This window comes from Danio rerio, chromosome 20, assembly GCF_049306965.1.
Source record: "Danio rerio strain Tuebingen ecotype United States chromosome 20, GRCz12tu, whole genome shotgun sequence".
Taxonomy (NCBI): domain Eukaryota; kingdom Metazoa; phylum Chordata; class Actinopteri; order Cypriniformes; family Danionidae; genus Danio; species Danio rerio.
The window spans coordinates 5,277,544-5,295,000 of NC_133195.1; the positions used below are offsets into that span (position 1 = coordinate 5,277,544).

At 37.9% G+C, this 17,457-nt stretch overlaps 1 protein-coding gene across 2 annotated transcripts in view; it reads left to right on the top strand.

Annotated features, from left to right (window-relative positions):
• The first annotated feature begins 6,868 nt into the window (after positions 1 to 6,868).
• Positions 6,869 to 17,457, top strand: part of cyp46a1.5 (cytochrome P450, family 46, subfamily A, polypeptide 1, tandem duplicate 5) — a 12,513-nt gene continuing 1,924 nt past the window's right edge. The window contains 13 exon segments of one of the 2 annotated variants that reach the window (NM_001430839.1): positions 6,872 to 7,075; positions 7,183 to 7,263; positions 7,768 to 7,849; positions 8,596 to 8,669; positions 11,507 to 11,593; positions 12,470 to 12,608; positions 12,700 to 12,813; positions 12,914 to 13,070; positions 13,912 to 13,983; positions 14,181 to 14,253; positions 14,336 to 14,420; positions 14,504 to 14,614; positions 14,814 to 14,902. In NM_001430839.1, coding sequence (NP_001417768.1) covers positions 6,942 to 7,075; positions 7,183 to 7,263; positions 7,768 to 7,849; positions 8,596 to 8,669; positions 11,507 to 11,593; positions 12,470 to 12,608; positions 12,700 to 12,813; positions 12,914 to 13,070; positions 13,912 to 13,983; positions 14,181 to 14,253; positions 14,336 to 14,420; positions 14,504 to 14,614; positions 14,814 to 14,902 — 1,298 coding nt within the window. In that variant the 5' untranslated portion in view covers positions 6,872 to 6,941. 2 annotated transcript variants of the gene reach the window in all.

Genomic DNA, 17,457 nt, shown 5'->3' on the forward strand with positions numbered 1-17,457 from the left:
ACGCTGGAGGAACTATGTCTCTCGGCTGGCCTGGGAACGCCTTGGGATCCCCCAGAGAAGCTGGAAGAAGTGTCTGGGGAGAGGGAAGTCAGGGGTTCTCTCCTAGGACTACTGCCCCCGTGACCCGGCCCCAGAAAAGTAGCAGAAAATGAATGAATGAATGAAAGTTTACTAAGGATAGTTTGCATTGTCATCAGCAGAAGCAAGCTTCAACACTAGCACAGAGTTCATAGGCCTCTCTGCTTACAATCTCAAATCAACAATAATTATTCTCTAACTCGTCACCAACTGCGTCAGACATGCAGGTGCTTTAATCTGATTGGCAATATAAAACGTGATAGACTTCCATAAATTATGTTTGTGTGCGTACAAGCCTGAAAAATATCTCCAATGATTACTCAGGCATCAAGCATACAAAGGTCAGAAATAACAGGAGAATATTTCTGTGGTCATGATGGTCAGAGCGCTTCATGTCTCCGACATTGAAGAGCACACACAAAGAATACTTATCTACTTCAAGGCCGTATGGCTTTCTAGCAGGCATCTTATCAGGATAATAAAATAAACATACAAACATTATACTTAGACAGTTACGTTTAGAACAGAAACATTTAAAAAGAATTAATTCACACAGTAAAATTCCCATCTAGTGACAGCTATTCAAGTCACTTCGTTTATTATTACATTTTAATTTCCAGTTGATACTGACTCTGTTATTGTTTAACATCTGACTCCAATTTTAAGTGGCCGCTAGACAGATTTCTTTGATGGCGATCATAATATTATTTATGCATTCATTTTAAAGACTTCTTATTTTGGCTCACTTTACTTACCTACTGTATCATTAGGTGTATAACTACCAGTTATTCTTTTTTTTTCTATTCTTGGTCAGGCAACTGTTATGTTTTTAGTCGGCTGCCTACAGTTTGTTCTTTGTCTGAAAAGGCCTGATTGATCAAAAATGAAGAAATAAAGAAATAAGTGCTATCTGTTTTTAACTTCAAACCTTGTTCCTGGAGGGCTGGTGTCCTGCAGATTTTAGCTCCAACCCTAATCAAACACACCTGAACAAGCTAATCAAGGTCTTACTAGGTATACTTGAAACACCCAGGCAGGTGTGTTGAGGCAAGTTGGAGCTAAACCCTGCAAGGCACCGGACCTCCAGGAACGAGATTGGTGACCTCTGCTCTAGGTTGATCCACTCGGGCCGTAAAATACAAAAAGGTCAACACACAGTTTACTGGTAATGATGATTTCTAAAATGAATCAAGAAAGATTTTTTTTTTCTACCAGACAATAAAAATAAACATTACAAAAATACTTTCAATTCAAAAAAGGAGAAAACATCAAATTATACAATGCATTGATCAGCAGAACATTCAAAGAACAATATTAAAATAATTTTTAAAGAGTCAGCATACCTGGCAGCAGAGATATAATGTAATTGTGTAAGAAGTTCTGGATACAGATTGTTCCCTGGAAATTTTGTCGATTTTTTTTTGTAAGTAACCAGTCTAGGAGAAATACTCTGAAATTTAAGGTAATACAAACGTCACTAAAAACATTGTCTGGTTATAGTTTATCCTAAAGCCAATTACCACCGGGAGTAGAAAGCAAAAGCCTGACAAAGATCTTGTTACAGTCAATTTCACTCATCAGTAGGGCAAAATTCTGCCCAAACTGAGATTTTTGGTCTGCACTACAGACATAGAACTGAGACCATATTTCCACTCCCACTGAGACCTTTAACCAGTTAAACTCTGCTGCTATTTTAGGATTTACACCTGGATTTTGCCTACCCAAATGTAAAAGCTTCCCAAATCTACATGCAAAGGTGTAAATGCAAAAATTTGGTTCAATTTTAAAGAAAACTTTTTGAATTTTCATAAACACTATTGAAGGTGTTTAAAATAACTGTATATGTTGTCTGTGTTATAATAAACACCTAAAAAAGAAGCGCTTTTTGTATTTTTTTTATAAACTCAAATTTGAAAGTGTACCTTTTAGGTTCTGTGTGGTCTAGCGTGCTGTAATTAATTTTTGTTGTTCCCGCACATGTCTGTAATCATAGGAAAAAAGAAAAATGTCTCTACCATAATGTATAATGTATAAAGTTATCATATTCCAACTGATGAGAGGTGCTATACAAGCCACAGGGAGCGATCATTGTTTTCATATTTCACTATTCTTTTGTTTGATCAAACATAATTCACTGTGTTTGGACCACGTCTGACATATAAAAGGATTACTTATGCACATCACCTCAAAAACAGAGGAGAAATGGCCCTGAAGCGCACAGCATAAGGTAAGAGATGACAGCTGTCTGTGCTATCTGGGGCTGCTTATTGATCATAAATGTATTGTTTTCACTTCTGCGCCATGGAGACACCGCGATTCATTCGACAACTGTTTGATATGTGAATATAATTCAGTCAAAAGATTGTTAGAACCGTATGAGCAGCGGCAAGAGCCTTCATTTGAGCTATAACTTGTACATGTGTCATATATGAACCATATGAAAAATATGAAAAGGAACCAATGTTCAATACCCAGCTCGGGTATCCAAAATACTGTGTATTTAAGAGTAAATAACTTTTGTAGAGTAGAATAAAAACCAAAGTGATGCATATCATATGTGCATAAAATATAGATTCTACACTTTCAAACGAAACCCCTTACGGGGGTCTGGTGCAATGCTTAAATCTTAAAGCGCAAGTCGATGACGTCACTGACCCGGTACCGGGTCCGCAGAGTTTAACTGGTTTTAAATTGATACCCAACATGACATGATAAAATTGATGAAATCTATAGACATACATATCACCAGAGGAACTTTTATGTCAGCTTACAATGACCCAGGCCATATCTTGGGCCGGGGTAAGGGGGATTAGAGGTAAGCATATTGAACAACTGATCAGAAAGTTTCTGTAGATTCTCTTTAATTTAGAAAGTCACTGCTTTCGAGGTATGGCGTCTAAGGAAATAAGTGACTCTCAGAGGGGTTAAAGGTCAGAACTTTTATGGTTTTATGGCATGGGATCTGGCTTTGTAGAACTCATGCAGTCTTGGAGGGCACCTTTCTCTGCCCAATCGATGTGGGACATCTGGACCTCTGTGTCATCAAGTGAGAGGGCGACCATTCGAGGACGGATCGCTTTTCACATTTGAAGCTTGGATGAAGTGCGTGGAGTAGTGAGAGGTCCGCAAGCCTGAAGGTGGTGAATTTACTCCCACTGTAACCTCAGAACTGCCCTAGTGCCAACCGCAGAGAGGGGGACAACTGGGGTTGGTGGCTCTTTTGCAAGAGCGAGCCACGATCTTAACTGTGGAACAGACTTGCCAACACAATAACGGCATGCACTGCCTCCGAGCACCGCATCAACATGTCCACTCATGCCCATCATCCAGGCACAGGAAACCACTGCATCCAGACACAGTCAGAGTGATGTCTTGAAAAAGAAGTGCTGCACAACCATGTTGCTCTTTTAGGAAATTCGGAAAAACACAAACCTCTCTGGAGGACCGGACTCAAAGAACACCAGGCAAGGGGGAAACCCAGTTCAACTGTCTGCCGCTGTGTATCGCACACTCTGGACCAGGAGAAGCAGCCCGCTTTCTCTTTCTCTGTCGTAAGAGTCGGACAAAAACCCTTATATGACTCTCTCAGAAGCTTCATGAAAAAAAGCGAAAAGGATGCCTCAGCTTGGCACCTGCAGCGCTTATATTACAAGATTAATTCTAATTCATGCTTTGGATGACTCGATTGTACTTGTAATATTTCCAAAATGTACAAGTCTTGAGTCAAATCCGAGTCCATAACAGTTCCAAGTCCAATCAAATTCCATAGTCCAAGTTTGAGTATTCCAACTCTTCCAACAGCACACAAGGGTTAATGAATGTAGTACACTTTAATGTTCACTAAAGTAAAATGTGGCGCATTGTAGTATAATATAGAGAATTTAATGTATTTGGTTATTTGTTTACAGTTGTTGTCACAGCAACAGAATAGAATTACCACAGCAGATTAAATCAAGCACTCAACTATAGCAGGATGGAAAGCTGCTATAATATTTAATATTCATTCATTCATTTTCTTTTCAGCTTAGTCCCTTTATTATTCTGGGGTTGCCACAGAGGTGTGAACCGCCAACTTTTCCAGCACGATTTTACGCAGTGGATGCCCTTCCAGACGCAACCTAACTCTGGGAAAATATTTAATATAAATTTCTATAAATTTTCTTTATGTTGGATTATATACAACGTATATGATTCACAAGTAAAACGCTTCTATTTTGCAATACATTTCCAGTAAATATCTTTGTCGAAAAACATCTTTTTATTTAAAACAAATCTGGGGAGTATCAGAATTCCTGTAATGTAAGAATGACATTGTTTTTTTTAGTCTGATAACAGAAGTGGGTTCATCCTCTGTAATTGGTTCATTCTCTGAAATACCTGCACTGCTGGAATGCAACCTGTTGGAAAGGTCAAAATTCCTTACGTCATAAAGTACTTAGTGAAACAGATGACGACAAAGACCTGTGATTAAGTAATAAAAGAAATCAGGCATGTTGTATTCTTTAATGCATTATGGCATAATAGCTAGAGATCTAACCAGCTCTTCTTCCACATGTATTGTTTGATTTGTTTTATTCGGGTATTTTACTGGGTCCCACTTTATATTAAGTGGCCTTAACTAATATGTACTTACATAGTTCGTTACAATGTACTTATTGTGTAAATACATGTATTTACTGTGTACTTATGCTTGATTAAATACATGTATGTAATTACATCTGTAATGAACTTTTGTAATTACATTTGTAAATACACTGTTGACCATCCCTTACACCTTAACCTACCCTTAAACCTACCCATACCACCAAACCTGTCCATAACCCAACCTCTATCCCAACTCAAAAGCACCACAAGTGTTCTCAAATACATTATAGACACAGTAAGTACATTGTATTTCTTTTTTTGATGTAAGTACATAGTAGTTAGGGACACAATATAAAGTGGGACCTTTTACCGTAAATTCTATTAAATGTGAAATTTTGAAATATTTTCTTTCACATTTGTCATGCCATATCTAATTGGTCATGTTTCTTTTGTGACTTTTTTCATTTGATAATGCACAATAATAAGTTTAAACAACAGTATTATGTTTTGTAATTGGTTATAAGCTGTAACTGGTTTTGGTAATAATAAGTAAACAGTAATAGGTAAACACAAAACTGACTTTCTAGATCACAGGTGTCAAACTCCGTTCCAAAAGGGCCGCAGCTCTGCACAGTTTAGTTCCAACCCTAATTAAACACACCTGATCAAACTAATTGAGTCCTTCAGGCTTGTTTGAAACCTACAGGTAAGTGTGTTGGAGCAGGGTTGGAACTAAACTGTGCAGGGCTTCGGCCCTCCAGGAATTGAGTTTGACACCCCTGTTCTAGATCATGATATTAATTATATGATATTAATTATAAATTCCAAAACCATATAAACACATTGATTGTTAAAAGGGCTTAACACTTACACGCGCCAAATGCGGGAAGAGTTCTGCAGTGACGGGTTAGACCAGCGGTGGGCAAACTTGGTCCTGGAGGGCCGGTGTCCTGCAGACTTTAGCTCCAACACTAATCAAACACACCTGAACATGCTAATCAGTGTCTTTGAGATGACTAGAAATCTATTAGCAGGTGTGTTTGATTAGAGTTGGAGCTAAACTGTGCAGGACACCGGCCCTCCAGGACAGAGTTTGCCCACCCCTGGGTTAGACAGACACTCCCACTAGCCACTTTGGCTGGTTGAAAATAATTTTAAAATCAGTTTTCAAAAAGCAGGGTTCGACTATAATGCTGTGTTCACACAGCAGAACGCGTGGATAAATCACGCTATTTGCGCGTAAATAGCTGCGTGAACATTTGAGTTTACTATATGATGTTGGTTTAAGATGTTGGCTTGATGTTGTTTGTGAACATCAAAATATCGTTGTCCTTAGACGCTGGCTAAAGATTGAATTCTGGTCAGCTGACATCACAACCTAAATCTGACCTAATATTAACGTCTTTTGATGTTGTGTGCCTGCTGGGAAATAACTAAATGCACTACAGAATTTTACGTTTACACACATCCACAAACTACATGTAAATCATCAGCTTTTCACAGCGTAATACTCACTACTCTTGAGTACTTTCGAAAGTATTACTCATACTCTGAGTAATATTTACAGCAGATACTTTCACTCTACTTGCACTACATTTTTGGGCAAGTAATTGTACTTTTACTTGGGTATGATTCTTCAGTACTCGTTCCACCACTGACAGTGTCCAGGAATTAGCTTTTCTGTGTGATTTAAAAATAAAATTAGCTTCTGTAATATCACAGGCATTAAATCTAATTTGTTGTCAGATCAGCTGAAAGATTAATAATAAGTATATAGTAGCCTCAGATATTTGTATTTCGACAATTCACAGTTACAAATAGTTCAATGAAATAGAATCGGCACACAAAAACAGTTTAGTCTGCTCACCAACATTTCTGTAAGTTTTCAACATTTTTTATTTATTTATTTATTTATTTATTTATTTTTTTTTTACAAAATGCTTATGTTGATTGAAAAGGTCCCAGTTTTCCTTAGAATGTTGAAGGAAGCACTGCCCTCTATCGTGCATAAACCTGGAAGTGACTTTATTGTCATTCGTCCAATAGTATCTGGATGCAGCCTTGCATTTGTAGGCTGAGATAGCATATCTCCAACTTGTGACGTCATCCACAACGCACATAATAGTGCCAGTGACGTCACTGTGAGAGATTAGGGTCAGGGGTGGGGTTAGGTGTGCGCATTAAAAGCATTGCATGCAGCTCAGCTTGCATTCGTGTGACATTTGATAGTAGTTATAGGCAGTGTGCAGACGTTTACTGAGCTACAGCACAAAGCAATCATGATCTCAGAATGGATCTTCTATATCATTTTGTACCTGCTCGCTGCTGTTTTTACAGCATTCTTTGCATATTGCCTGTACGTTCATCATATTCATCAGAAATATGATCATATACCCGGACCTCCAAGAGACAAGTAAGAAACTTGATTGTTGTTTATAAATGTATTTGATACCAATATATTGCAATAAGATTTGTGAACAAGGCTCGACTAAACTTTAAAATTGATATTCTTATTTACAGTTTTCTGCTTGGACATTCACCATCTCTAACTAAAGCACTTTATTCTGATGACAGCCTTATATATGACTTATTCCTTCAATGGTATGACTCTTTTGTTTAAACCCATTTTGTTTAAACCCATATATATATATATGTATATATATATGTGTATATATATATATATATATATATATATGTATATATATATATATATATATATATATATATATATATATATATATATATGTATATATATATATGTATATATGTATATGTATGTATATATATATATGTATATATATATATATATGTATGTATATATATATATGTATGTATATATATATGTATATATGTATATATATATATATATATATATATATGTATGCATATGTATGTATATATATGTATGTATATATATGTATGTATATATATATGTATATATGTTTATATATATATATATATATGTATATATATATGTATATATGTTTTATTATTTTAATTTTACTTGTTGCCTTGTTGATTTGAAGTTACACCTGTATACTTCATATTCCCAGTCTATCTTTGACTTAAATTGTTTAATAATTCTGTTGTATAATTCTTTTTAAGGGCAGAAAAATATGGTCCTGTTTACAGGATTAACACTTTGCATTATGTCACAATAGTGGTTTACTGCCCAGAGGCTACGAAGGTAAATACTTAATCTTTTATGTGTGTTGTTTTATACCTAGTCAGAATCCATATGAAAACATACTACAGTAAATTACTTGAATTAATCTGTTGTGGTGATTCTGAAGTTGCTATGATAATACAGCTGATATAGTAATACAAAATAAATTACCCAATACACAGGTTTTCCAAAGCAACAGGCTTCACCGCTCAACAAAACACCACAAAAACTAAAGTACACTATAGTGTGTATTGCAGTTTACCAATTCACTGGTTGATACCTCAGTATGCTTTAACGGTAACACTTTACAATAAGGTTCATTAGTTAATGCATTTACTAACATGAGCTGATCATGAACAACACATGTACAGCATTTATAAATCATAATTGAACATTTACTAATGCATTATTAACATCCAAGTCTGTGCTTGTTAACATTAGTTAATGCACCATGAGTTAACACGAACTAACAATGAACAACAGAATTTTCATTAACTAACGTTTACTAACATAAATAAATACTGTAGTAGATGTGTTGTTCATTGTTTGTTCATGTTAGTAAATGCATTAATTAACATTAACTAATAAACCTTATTGTAAAGTGTGACCGCTTTAACATGCATTAATAAAGTGTTAGAATTATTATAATATGGATAGAGTAAAATACATTTTACTATACTATGGTTCAAAAACATTTTTCAAAAGCATTTTCATGTGAGGACGCTGTAATAAATAATAATAATAATATTTTTGTTTTGTTTTTGTAGACGATCATGATGTCACCTAAGTATACCAAAGATCCATTTGTCTACCGACGCGTCTTTAACTTGTTTGGGAAAAGGTAAACTTTAATTTGTTCTTAAATGATCACATCTCTACATCGATTTAGGGTGTATTGCTACCATCACTACCACCTTCATCATCCTAGAGGCTCCATTACATTAAACTCAACTTTATTTCTATAGCGCTTTTACAATGTAAATTGTGTCAAAGCAGCTTCACATAGAAGGTTATAGTAAACTGAAACAGTGTCAGTTCAGTTTTCAGTGTTTAAGTTCAGTCCAGTTTAGCTTAGTTCATTGTGGTTAATAATGAGAGTCCAAACACTGAAGAGCAAATCCATCAATATGCAGTTCTACAGATCCCAAACCATGCAAGCCAGTGTGGACAGCGGGAAGGAAAAAACTTTACCAACTGGCGAAAGTGAAGAATTAAAAAACCTTGAGAGAAACCAGACTCTGTTGGGCACGACCATTTCTCCTCTGGCCAAATGTCTTGAGCAGAGCTGCAGTCTAGGCGCCAGAGGCCGGTTAAATCTTAACTATATGGCATTTAGATTATGTCTGATAGCTTTAAAACCTTATACATCCCTTTAAGTTGATCAAATCAACAATGAAGATGGCTCTTAATGAAGCAGATGCAGACTGTGGGCTCTATTTTGACGGTCCATGCACATTTTTTTTAAAATCCGCTCTGCGCCATGGCGCATGGTCTAAAAGGGTTGAGTTTATTTTCTTAATGAGTTATAGGTGTGTTTTGAGAATAAACCAATCAGAGTCTCATCTTCCATTACCTTTAAGAGCCAGCTGCGTCGCGCCATAAGTGCATTGCTATTAACGTGACGTAAAGTAAGTTCACTTTCGCTTTTGCTCTCGTGGATAGGGAAACCTTTACGCACAAACATCAATTAGCCTATACATAATTTATTTAGTTTGTTAAGCGCAAAGATTTGTTTCAAAACTATTTCTAAATTCAGTTCTAATTTCCAGCAAACGAATAAATGATTAATAATAACAAAGTGTGGTCAAAATACTGAGTTATTTCCAAATACACCTGCTATGCCGCATATGGTCTAAAACCTGACAGGTGGACAAATCTAAGCTTGTTTTTAATAAAACAAATATAAATATGGATATAATAAATAATTCTGCTAATAATAATAACATTATACGAAAGCAAATTGAATGGACTGAAAAAGCCTCCCGAGATGAAGAAAATATGAAGGCAGTGGTTTTTAAATTCATGTAGGCTAGAAATTAATATGTTTTGTAATATTTTAATAATTTGTATTTATATCCTATATATATCCTTATTATATCCTATATATATCCTTAATATATTGTATCTTTTTCATATGTAAAGATATTTGTGTATTGCTCTGCATCTTGTGTGTAGTGCGTAAGCCAGGCGCACTTTGCGCCAGACAATAGACCAACTTTGTTCTGGCCTAAAGATCAGACTATTTACAGTTTCTCAAAATAGCAACGCGCCAAAACTCGCCTGCTTTTTTAGACCAGAACGCCTATGGGCGCACATTTGAGCGCAAATGCATTTGCTATTTAAACAGCGTGGCACAATGCCTCAAAATGACCCTTGCGCCAAGCTTAAAGTAGTAAAAGACTATTGCGCCGCGCCTTGCGCCACATTGCGCAAAGAGGACTAAAGTCTTCAGCATTATACCTTAAGGATTCTTCATTCTTTCATTCATGCCCCCGTGACAAACTGAGGTATTAGACGCAAATAAGGTGTAAGGACTGGTGAGAGTGTTATAGAATTTAATAGCGCACGCCAAATGGAAAGAAAAAAACTTCCGCATTTTGCAATGTGTGTGTGTTTGTGTATGTGTGTGCGGTCCTTTACTGTGTGTGGATCTTGTCGGAAAATATGGCGAAAAGTCCTTCATAACGGTAATAGTTTGATTGCGGCGTTTACTTCAATAACGCCACTAATGTCTGCATAATCCACATGTCTCTAATTCCATTTCAGTTTAGTTCAGTTATGACTTTAGTCGGATTAAGGTGATCAAAAATCGTTGTTTGCAGCTTATGTAGGCCTACAGTTCAACATTCATGTTAAACCTGAATAAACAGTAAACACAAGTACATCTTATTAAACATCATCTATTTTCATCACCAATTATCAGAGTAGAACAGTTTCTCAAGCAGTTTGTGATGCATTTTGGAAACAGGAGATGAGCCCCTGGTCTAATGCGCCACCTGGCTTGAGAAACCCGTTCTCAAAGACTTATTATTTGGGTAGCACACATATTCTGAAAGTCTTCGGCAGAATTCAAATGAGCCATTTTAATCTAGATTAATACCTAGATCAATCTAGATTAATTTTTTTTTTTATCTATGCCCACCTATAGTTTTAAGGCATTGTTTATAATTAGTGTTACTAAATGAACAGTATACACTGACAATCTAAAAGAGCACAGGATTACAGTATTACATTTGTCTTACCAATGACTTATTTTCATGCACATTGAATATATGCATGCATATGCAGAGAAACATGAGCTATTGCAAACTTCACTACGTTAAAAAGTAAAATTAATTTGTATCACATGCAGAAAGTCAGTGGAGTAAACAAACAAAACGTCATGGTATGACTTTTGCTTGAATAATGTTAAAAAATGCAAGTTTGCAGGAAGCCGGAGTAGACTAGATTATGTATTTTTTACAATTTTGTTTTAATTTTTACTTGTTAGATGTGAAGTTTATATTGTTTTAAAAAGGGTAGAGTTATTCTTGCTAGAATAAATTGTGCATAAATAAATGCCATGACCTCTGTTCAATATTCAGCTGGTAAATTTTCATTTTAATGTTGACATTTTATTCGGAATTTTCTTCGACTGAATATTTCACTTGTATAAGTCATATAAATCCTTCTTTTCAGGTTCTTGGGATATGGGCTAATTACAGCTGTGGACCATGACATCTGGTACAGGCAGCGTCGCATCATGGATCCAGCCTTCAGCAGCTCGTGAGTCAAATACATGAAAAAATGCTGAAATGTGATTATGTCAAGCAGGATGAGCCTGAGAAACATGGTGGCAAAAATTCTAATGTAAGACACCTGCATGACACACTAGTCTTACATCTCATCCTCCAATTGAAAGATTCCATAAAATACTTTCCCAAATAAAAATATACAACGTGTGTTTAGACAGTTTAGACCAGGGGTGTCCAAACCCTGCTGAAAAATCCAGCTTAAACCAGCCTAGGTTGGTTAGCTGGTTGACCAGCCTGGTTTTAGAGGGGTTTTGGCCATTTCTAGGCTGGTCTCCAGACTTTTCCAGCCTGGTTTAAGCTGGGTTTGGCTGGGCTCCCAGCCTGGCTAGGCTGGTCAAGCTGGTTTTAGCTGGTCATCTCCCAGCCTGATTAACTAAAACCAGCCTGGAAATGGCCAAAACCCCTCTAAAACCAGCTTGGTTGACCAGCTAAAACCAGCCAACCAGCCTAGGCTGGTTTAAGCTGTTTTTTTTTCAGTAGGGAACTCAGTTCTGGAGGGCCGGTGTCCTGCTGAGTTTAGCTCCAACTTGCAACAACACACCTAGCAGGAAGTTTCTAGCATATCTAGGAAGAGCTTGATTAGCTGGTTCAAGTGGGTTTGATTAGGGTTGGAGCTAAACTCTTCAGGACACCGGCTCTTCAGGACCGAGTCTGGACACCCCTGGTTTAGACTGACTGTGCTGTAGCACTGTGTATGCGTGTGGCCTATGTATTTCTCCCTTTTCAAACAGACTAATAAGGAGCTTTAAGATCCATTGGGCTCATGCTGGTCCCCAGATTTTTAGCCTGATCCTGCTTGCCACAGTGATATGACTGATGATATAACTGATTCTGGCTTATTTATCAGATACTTACGAAGCTTGATAAGCACTTTTGACGAGATGTCAGAACGCCTGATGGACAAGCTGGAGGAAATTGCCAACAACAAAACCCCTGCCGTCATGCACGACCTGGTCAACTGTGTTACACTTGATGTCATTTGCAAGGTTTCTCCATCCTGCTTATTGATCCAAGGGAAAGTCTAATGTGTCAAATCAGCTGTTGATCAGTACTCAGTTGTAATATTTGCATTCGCAGGTGGCTTTTGGTGTTGATTTAAACTTCTTGACTCAAAAGGATAGTCCCTTCCAGAATGCAGTAGAGCTGTGTTTAAAGGGAATGACCTTTGATGTCAGGGACCCATTATTTAGGGTAAGAAAATGTATCCAAAAACACGACACTATAAAGTAGCAGGGTCAAAGCTACTGATTATGATTAGTTTTTTATTTGCTTGTGTTGTTTTGGAGCTCAGATTATTCCTAAAAATTGGAAGCTTATACAGCAAGTTAGAGAAGCAACTGAACTCCTGCGTAAAACGGGAGAGAAATGGATACAAAACAGGAAGACAGCAGTGAAAAATGGAGAGGACGTCCCCAAAGACATTCTCACACAAATCCTCAAATCAGCAGGTATGTTGATCTCAAGTGGCTGAGAAATTCAGTGGTTTAAGGAAGAGTTTTCTGATTTAAAACGAATCATTTTGTCATTATTTACTCAGCCTCCACTTCACTCCAAACCTGTTTGTCTTTCTTTGATCTGTTGAAAAAAAATGACATTTTGGAAAATGTTATTATATATTTGAAACCGGTAACCATTGAGTTCTATAGTATTGTATATGTTTTTCCTACAATGGATGTCAGTGATATCAAAATATCTTTAGTGTTCAACAGAATGAACTCATCAAGGTTTGGAATCAAGTGTGAGTAAATAGTGAGGTCAGTTTTTGGTGAACGATCTCTTTAAATGTCTTTTTCTTCTTCCCTTTTGTTGCACAGGTAACCTGATTATGACAAATTAAAAAATACAGCTTGTGCAGGCAGCATGTTCATGGCTAAAGTCCATGTATACAAATACAAAGTCAACAATAAAACACTATAAACTGGAGAACAGGGCTTATTATCCTGCTGTCTAGATAACAAATATGACTGATCAATCTGCTGGTTTGATATTATTGAATAACTACGAGTGTATCACAGGCTCATTTTTATCAAAGGGTATTGATTCTTGATCACCCTTCTTGATTTTATTCTGCGCTAACAATAGGCTAAATTTAAATGATACCATACTGACAGGCTCATGTTCAAAGATATGGAAATAAAATGACTTCTGAAACCACCTTTCGAAATGTCTCCTCAATATTTAATGTCTTTGAATTATATATTTTTGGGGATTATTACTACAAATGCCATGATCCAACATTATTCATGTTATTTTAACAGGTAGCTTAACACTTTTCATGTTTTGTTGCAGAGGAGCAAAATGTTACTAGCACAGAAGATTTTGAGCAGATGTTGGACAATTTTGTGACTTTCTTCATGGCTGGTGAGTTACTGCTTACTTTGATTTTAATTCATAAACTGTTGTGGATATGAACGGACTGCATGCAGTGTTTTATAGCATATACTCCTAACCCTACCCTTTACAGTGACATCACTAGTTCTATTGATTGCATGTGTCTGAGATTGCTTGTCTCAGCTTGCATGTCTGCAGCCAGATACTATTGCTTTATTCTTCCGCAGGCCAAGAGACAACAGCCAATCAGCTCTCATTTGCAATCATGGAATTAGGGAGAAATCCAGAGATATATAAACGGTAAAACACTTGTTAGAAATGTGTCCCTGTTCTGTCAGACTTTTATTATAATACTATAGTTCAATATTCCTTTCATTTCCAGAGCTAAAGCAGAGGTGGATGAAGTCCTCGGAACCAAAAGAGAAATTTCAAATGAAGACCTTGGAAAATTGACTTACTTGTCTCAGGTTGGTTCATAGAGATTTGTTACATGCTACAAACACAAATGCTTTTAAATCCATTTCTTTTAATGGTGTTTTGTGTTATTCAGGTGTTGAAGGAAACCCTGCGTCTGTACCCCACTGCGCCAGGAACCAATCGCTGGCTTCATGAGGACATGGTCATAAACGGCATTAAAATCCCTGGAGGCTGTTCTGTTATGGTGAGCATCACCAACATGACAAACGAAATCAGCTCCTGTCTTCTTAAATGCAGAAAGATTTTATGTTAAATATTTTTAAGCTGAATTAATACAATTTTAAATGTTAAAGTCAACAAAATTCTGACAACACTGGCCACAAAATAATACTAATTTTTTAAAAGCATAAACATTTGAGCCACATTTCTCTTTTTCCATACAGTTCAATTCTTTTGTTTCCCAAAGACTGGAAAAGTTTTTCAAAGATCCGTTGAAGTTTGATCCAAAGAGGTTTGATGAGAATGCCCCAAAGTAAGTCATTACCACCTACTGTAGTCTCAGTTTCGTTTTAATTCACAATTTTCGTTTTTTGTCTCTGTAGTTATTTAGCAAATAACATTTTTTTCCTATTCTATATATTAAGTTCAGAAATTAATAATGAATTTAATTTGATTTAAACATGACTAATGAGATAGCATGGTGGCACGGTGGCTAAGTGGTTAGCATTGTTTCATCACAGCAAGAAGGTTGCTGGTTTGAGTCCCATTTCTTTGTGGAGTTTGCATGTTCTCCCCGTGTTCGTGTATGTTTCCTCCAGGTGCTCCAGTTTCCCCCTCAGTCCAAAGACAAGCGCTATGGGTGAATTGGGTCAAAATTAACTGGCTGTAGTGTATAAGTGTATAGATGAATGCAAGAATGTATGGGTGTTTCCAAGTAACCCAGGCAGCAAAGCATTCTGGCCCAGATTTGGCATAAATCTGGCACATCAGGCATTCATCCGGCACTGGCATACAACAATGTGGGCCAAACATAACCCTGGTTTGGCAGAGGTGGCATTGTCTTTAAGGTGGCACACAAGACTTGGGCCAGATCTCTGCAACTCTCACATGGTCGCCCACTGAAGCTAAGCAGGGCTGCGCCTGGTCAGTACCTGGATGAGAGACCACCTGGGAAAACTAGGTTGCTGCCAGAAGTGGTGTTAGTGAGGCCAGCAGGGGGCGCCCAACCTGCGGTCTGTGTGGGTCTGAATGCCCCAGTATAGTGACAGGGACTCTATACTGCTCAGTGAGCGCCGTCGTTCGGATGAGACGTTAAACCAAGGTCCTCTCTGTGGTCGTTAAAAATCCCAGGATGTCCTTCGTAAAAAAGTAGGGGTTTCACCTCGGCATCCTGGCCAAATTTGCCTACTATCATTCGTTTATGGGCATTCGGGAGTCTCTATGCATTTGCGGGAACAAAACAACGTTCCTCAAGAAAGACAGGAAGACATTTGGATATTTCACATTTAACAGTGCAGAACATCACTAAAAGATTCAAGGAATCTGGAAGAATTCCAGTGTGCAAAAAACAAAAGTGCAAGCCTAAGCTAAACTGTGAGCTCTGATCTCACGGGCGACACTGCATCAAGAATCATCTTTCTTCTATAAGCAATACCCCCACATGAGCTCAGGACTTCCGGTGGCGCTGCACTTCTGGCGACACAGGCACATGTTTCTGCTGACATTTTTGTGTAATTACTGCTACTATGACTACTTTTGTCGCGTACCACAATATGTAGTTACGTCCACAAATGCCAGTTAAAGGAAGCCTTATGTTAACAGTGTCCAGAAGTCAACTTCTCTGGGCTTGAAGCAACGCAATCCACGGCAATTCGTAACTTTTTGATTAAGAGGCTAATTCAGATGAATTCGTACAATCTAATTTGTACAATTTAGTACGCTTTGTTCATCACCCAATGACGGTTGGGGTAAAGTGTGGGGTTGGGTGCCACGGCTACTTTTTAAAATCGTACATTTTCATTTGACAGAACTCTGAATTCGTACGAATTAGCCACTGAACTGACAAAATATAAAATACTTGCGTTTCGTTGTGTGATCAGGCTGGCTTGGAGGGATCTGGGATGGACCATTACACACAGTGGACGTGTGTTGTGGTCAGTTAATTAGTATTTCAGTTATTTATTTGGGAGAAATGGATGCTGTGGGCTTCTGACCAAAAAAAAAAGGATCATCCAGACAGTTACCAGTAACAAGTCCAAAAACCTTGGTCTGTCATGGTATGGTGTTGTGTCAGTGCCCTTGGCAAAGGTAACTTTGCACTTCTGTGATGGCACCATTAATGCTGAAATGTACATAGAGGTTTTAGAGCACAATGTGCTGCCTTCTTTTCCATGTGAAGTTTTATAAACTAATTTCGAGAGGAGCACGTGATATGACTGAGCACGACTGGCTGCTCATCTGTAATCAGTAGCAATCCAATCAGAGTGATCCTAGTTTGCAATAAATGAATCGTTTTCTCCCTACTGCTCTAATTCGTTTGGAAGAGTCCCCCCTTCCACCCCATCTCCTCCTTTTTGTCCCTTTTCCAAGGGGGAGCTTTTGAGACCTACCTGATCTCGAATCTCCTGATACGCTTATTGACCGGGCGGGAGCCTTGTACTCAGATATCTCCGAGCTCAGGGTTCTCTCCCGGGACAGCATGCCAACCCTGCTATAAACGCTAAGCATATCTAAGTGGGAACTCTTGAAATGTATTTCAACAAGTCTGACTGGCCTGCCTGCAGTTCCCAGTAGAGAATGTGTGGCGTACAGGGCCGGAGCAAGCTGAACTGCCGCTCTAGGCAGAGGACGATCACGCCGCCCTCAACCCCAATGTGCAAACGAAAGTGACCGGTTATGAAAATGAAGTGAGGAGTCGCAGACCTCTTTTCCGGCTCTCTATGTGCGGATATAACTGAGGACGCGCGGGTGCTGAGGGAGGGAGGGAGGTGTCGCGGACTGGCGGACACCGCCGTCTCTATTCTGCTGCCCTATGCGTGGATATAACTGAGGACGCGCGGGTGCTGAGGGAGGGAGGTGTCGCGGACA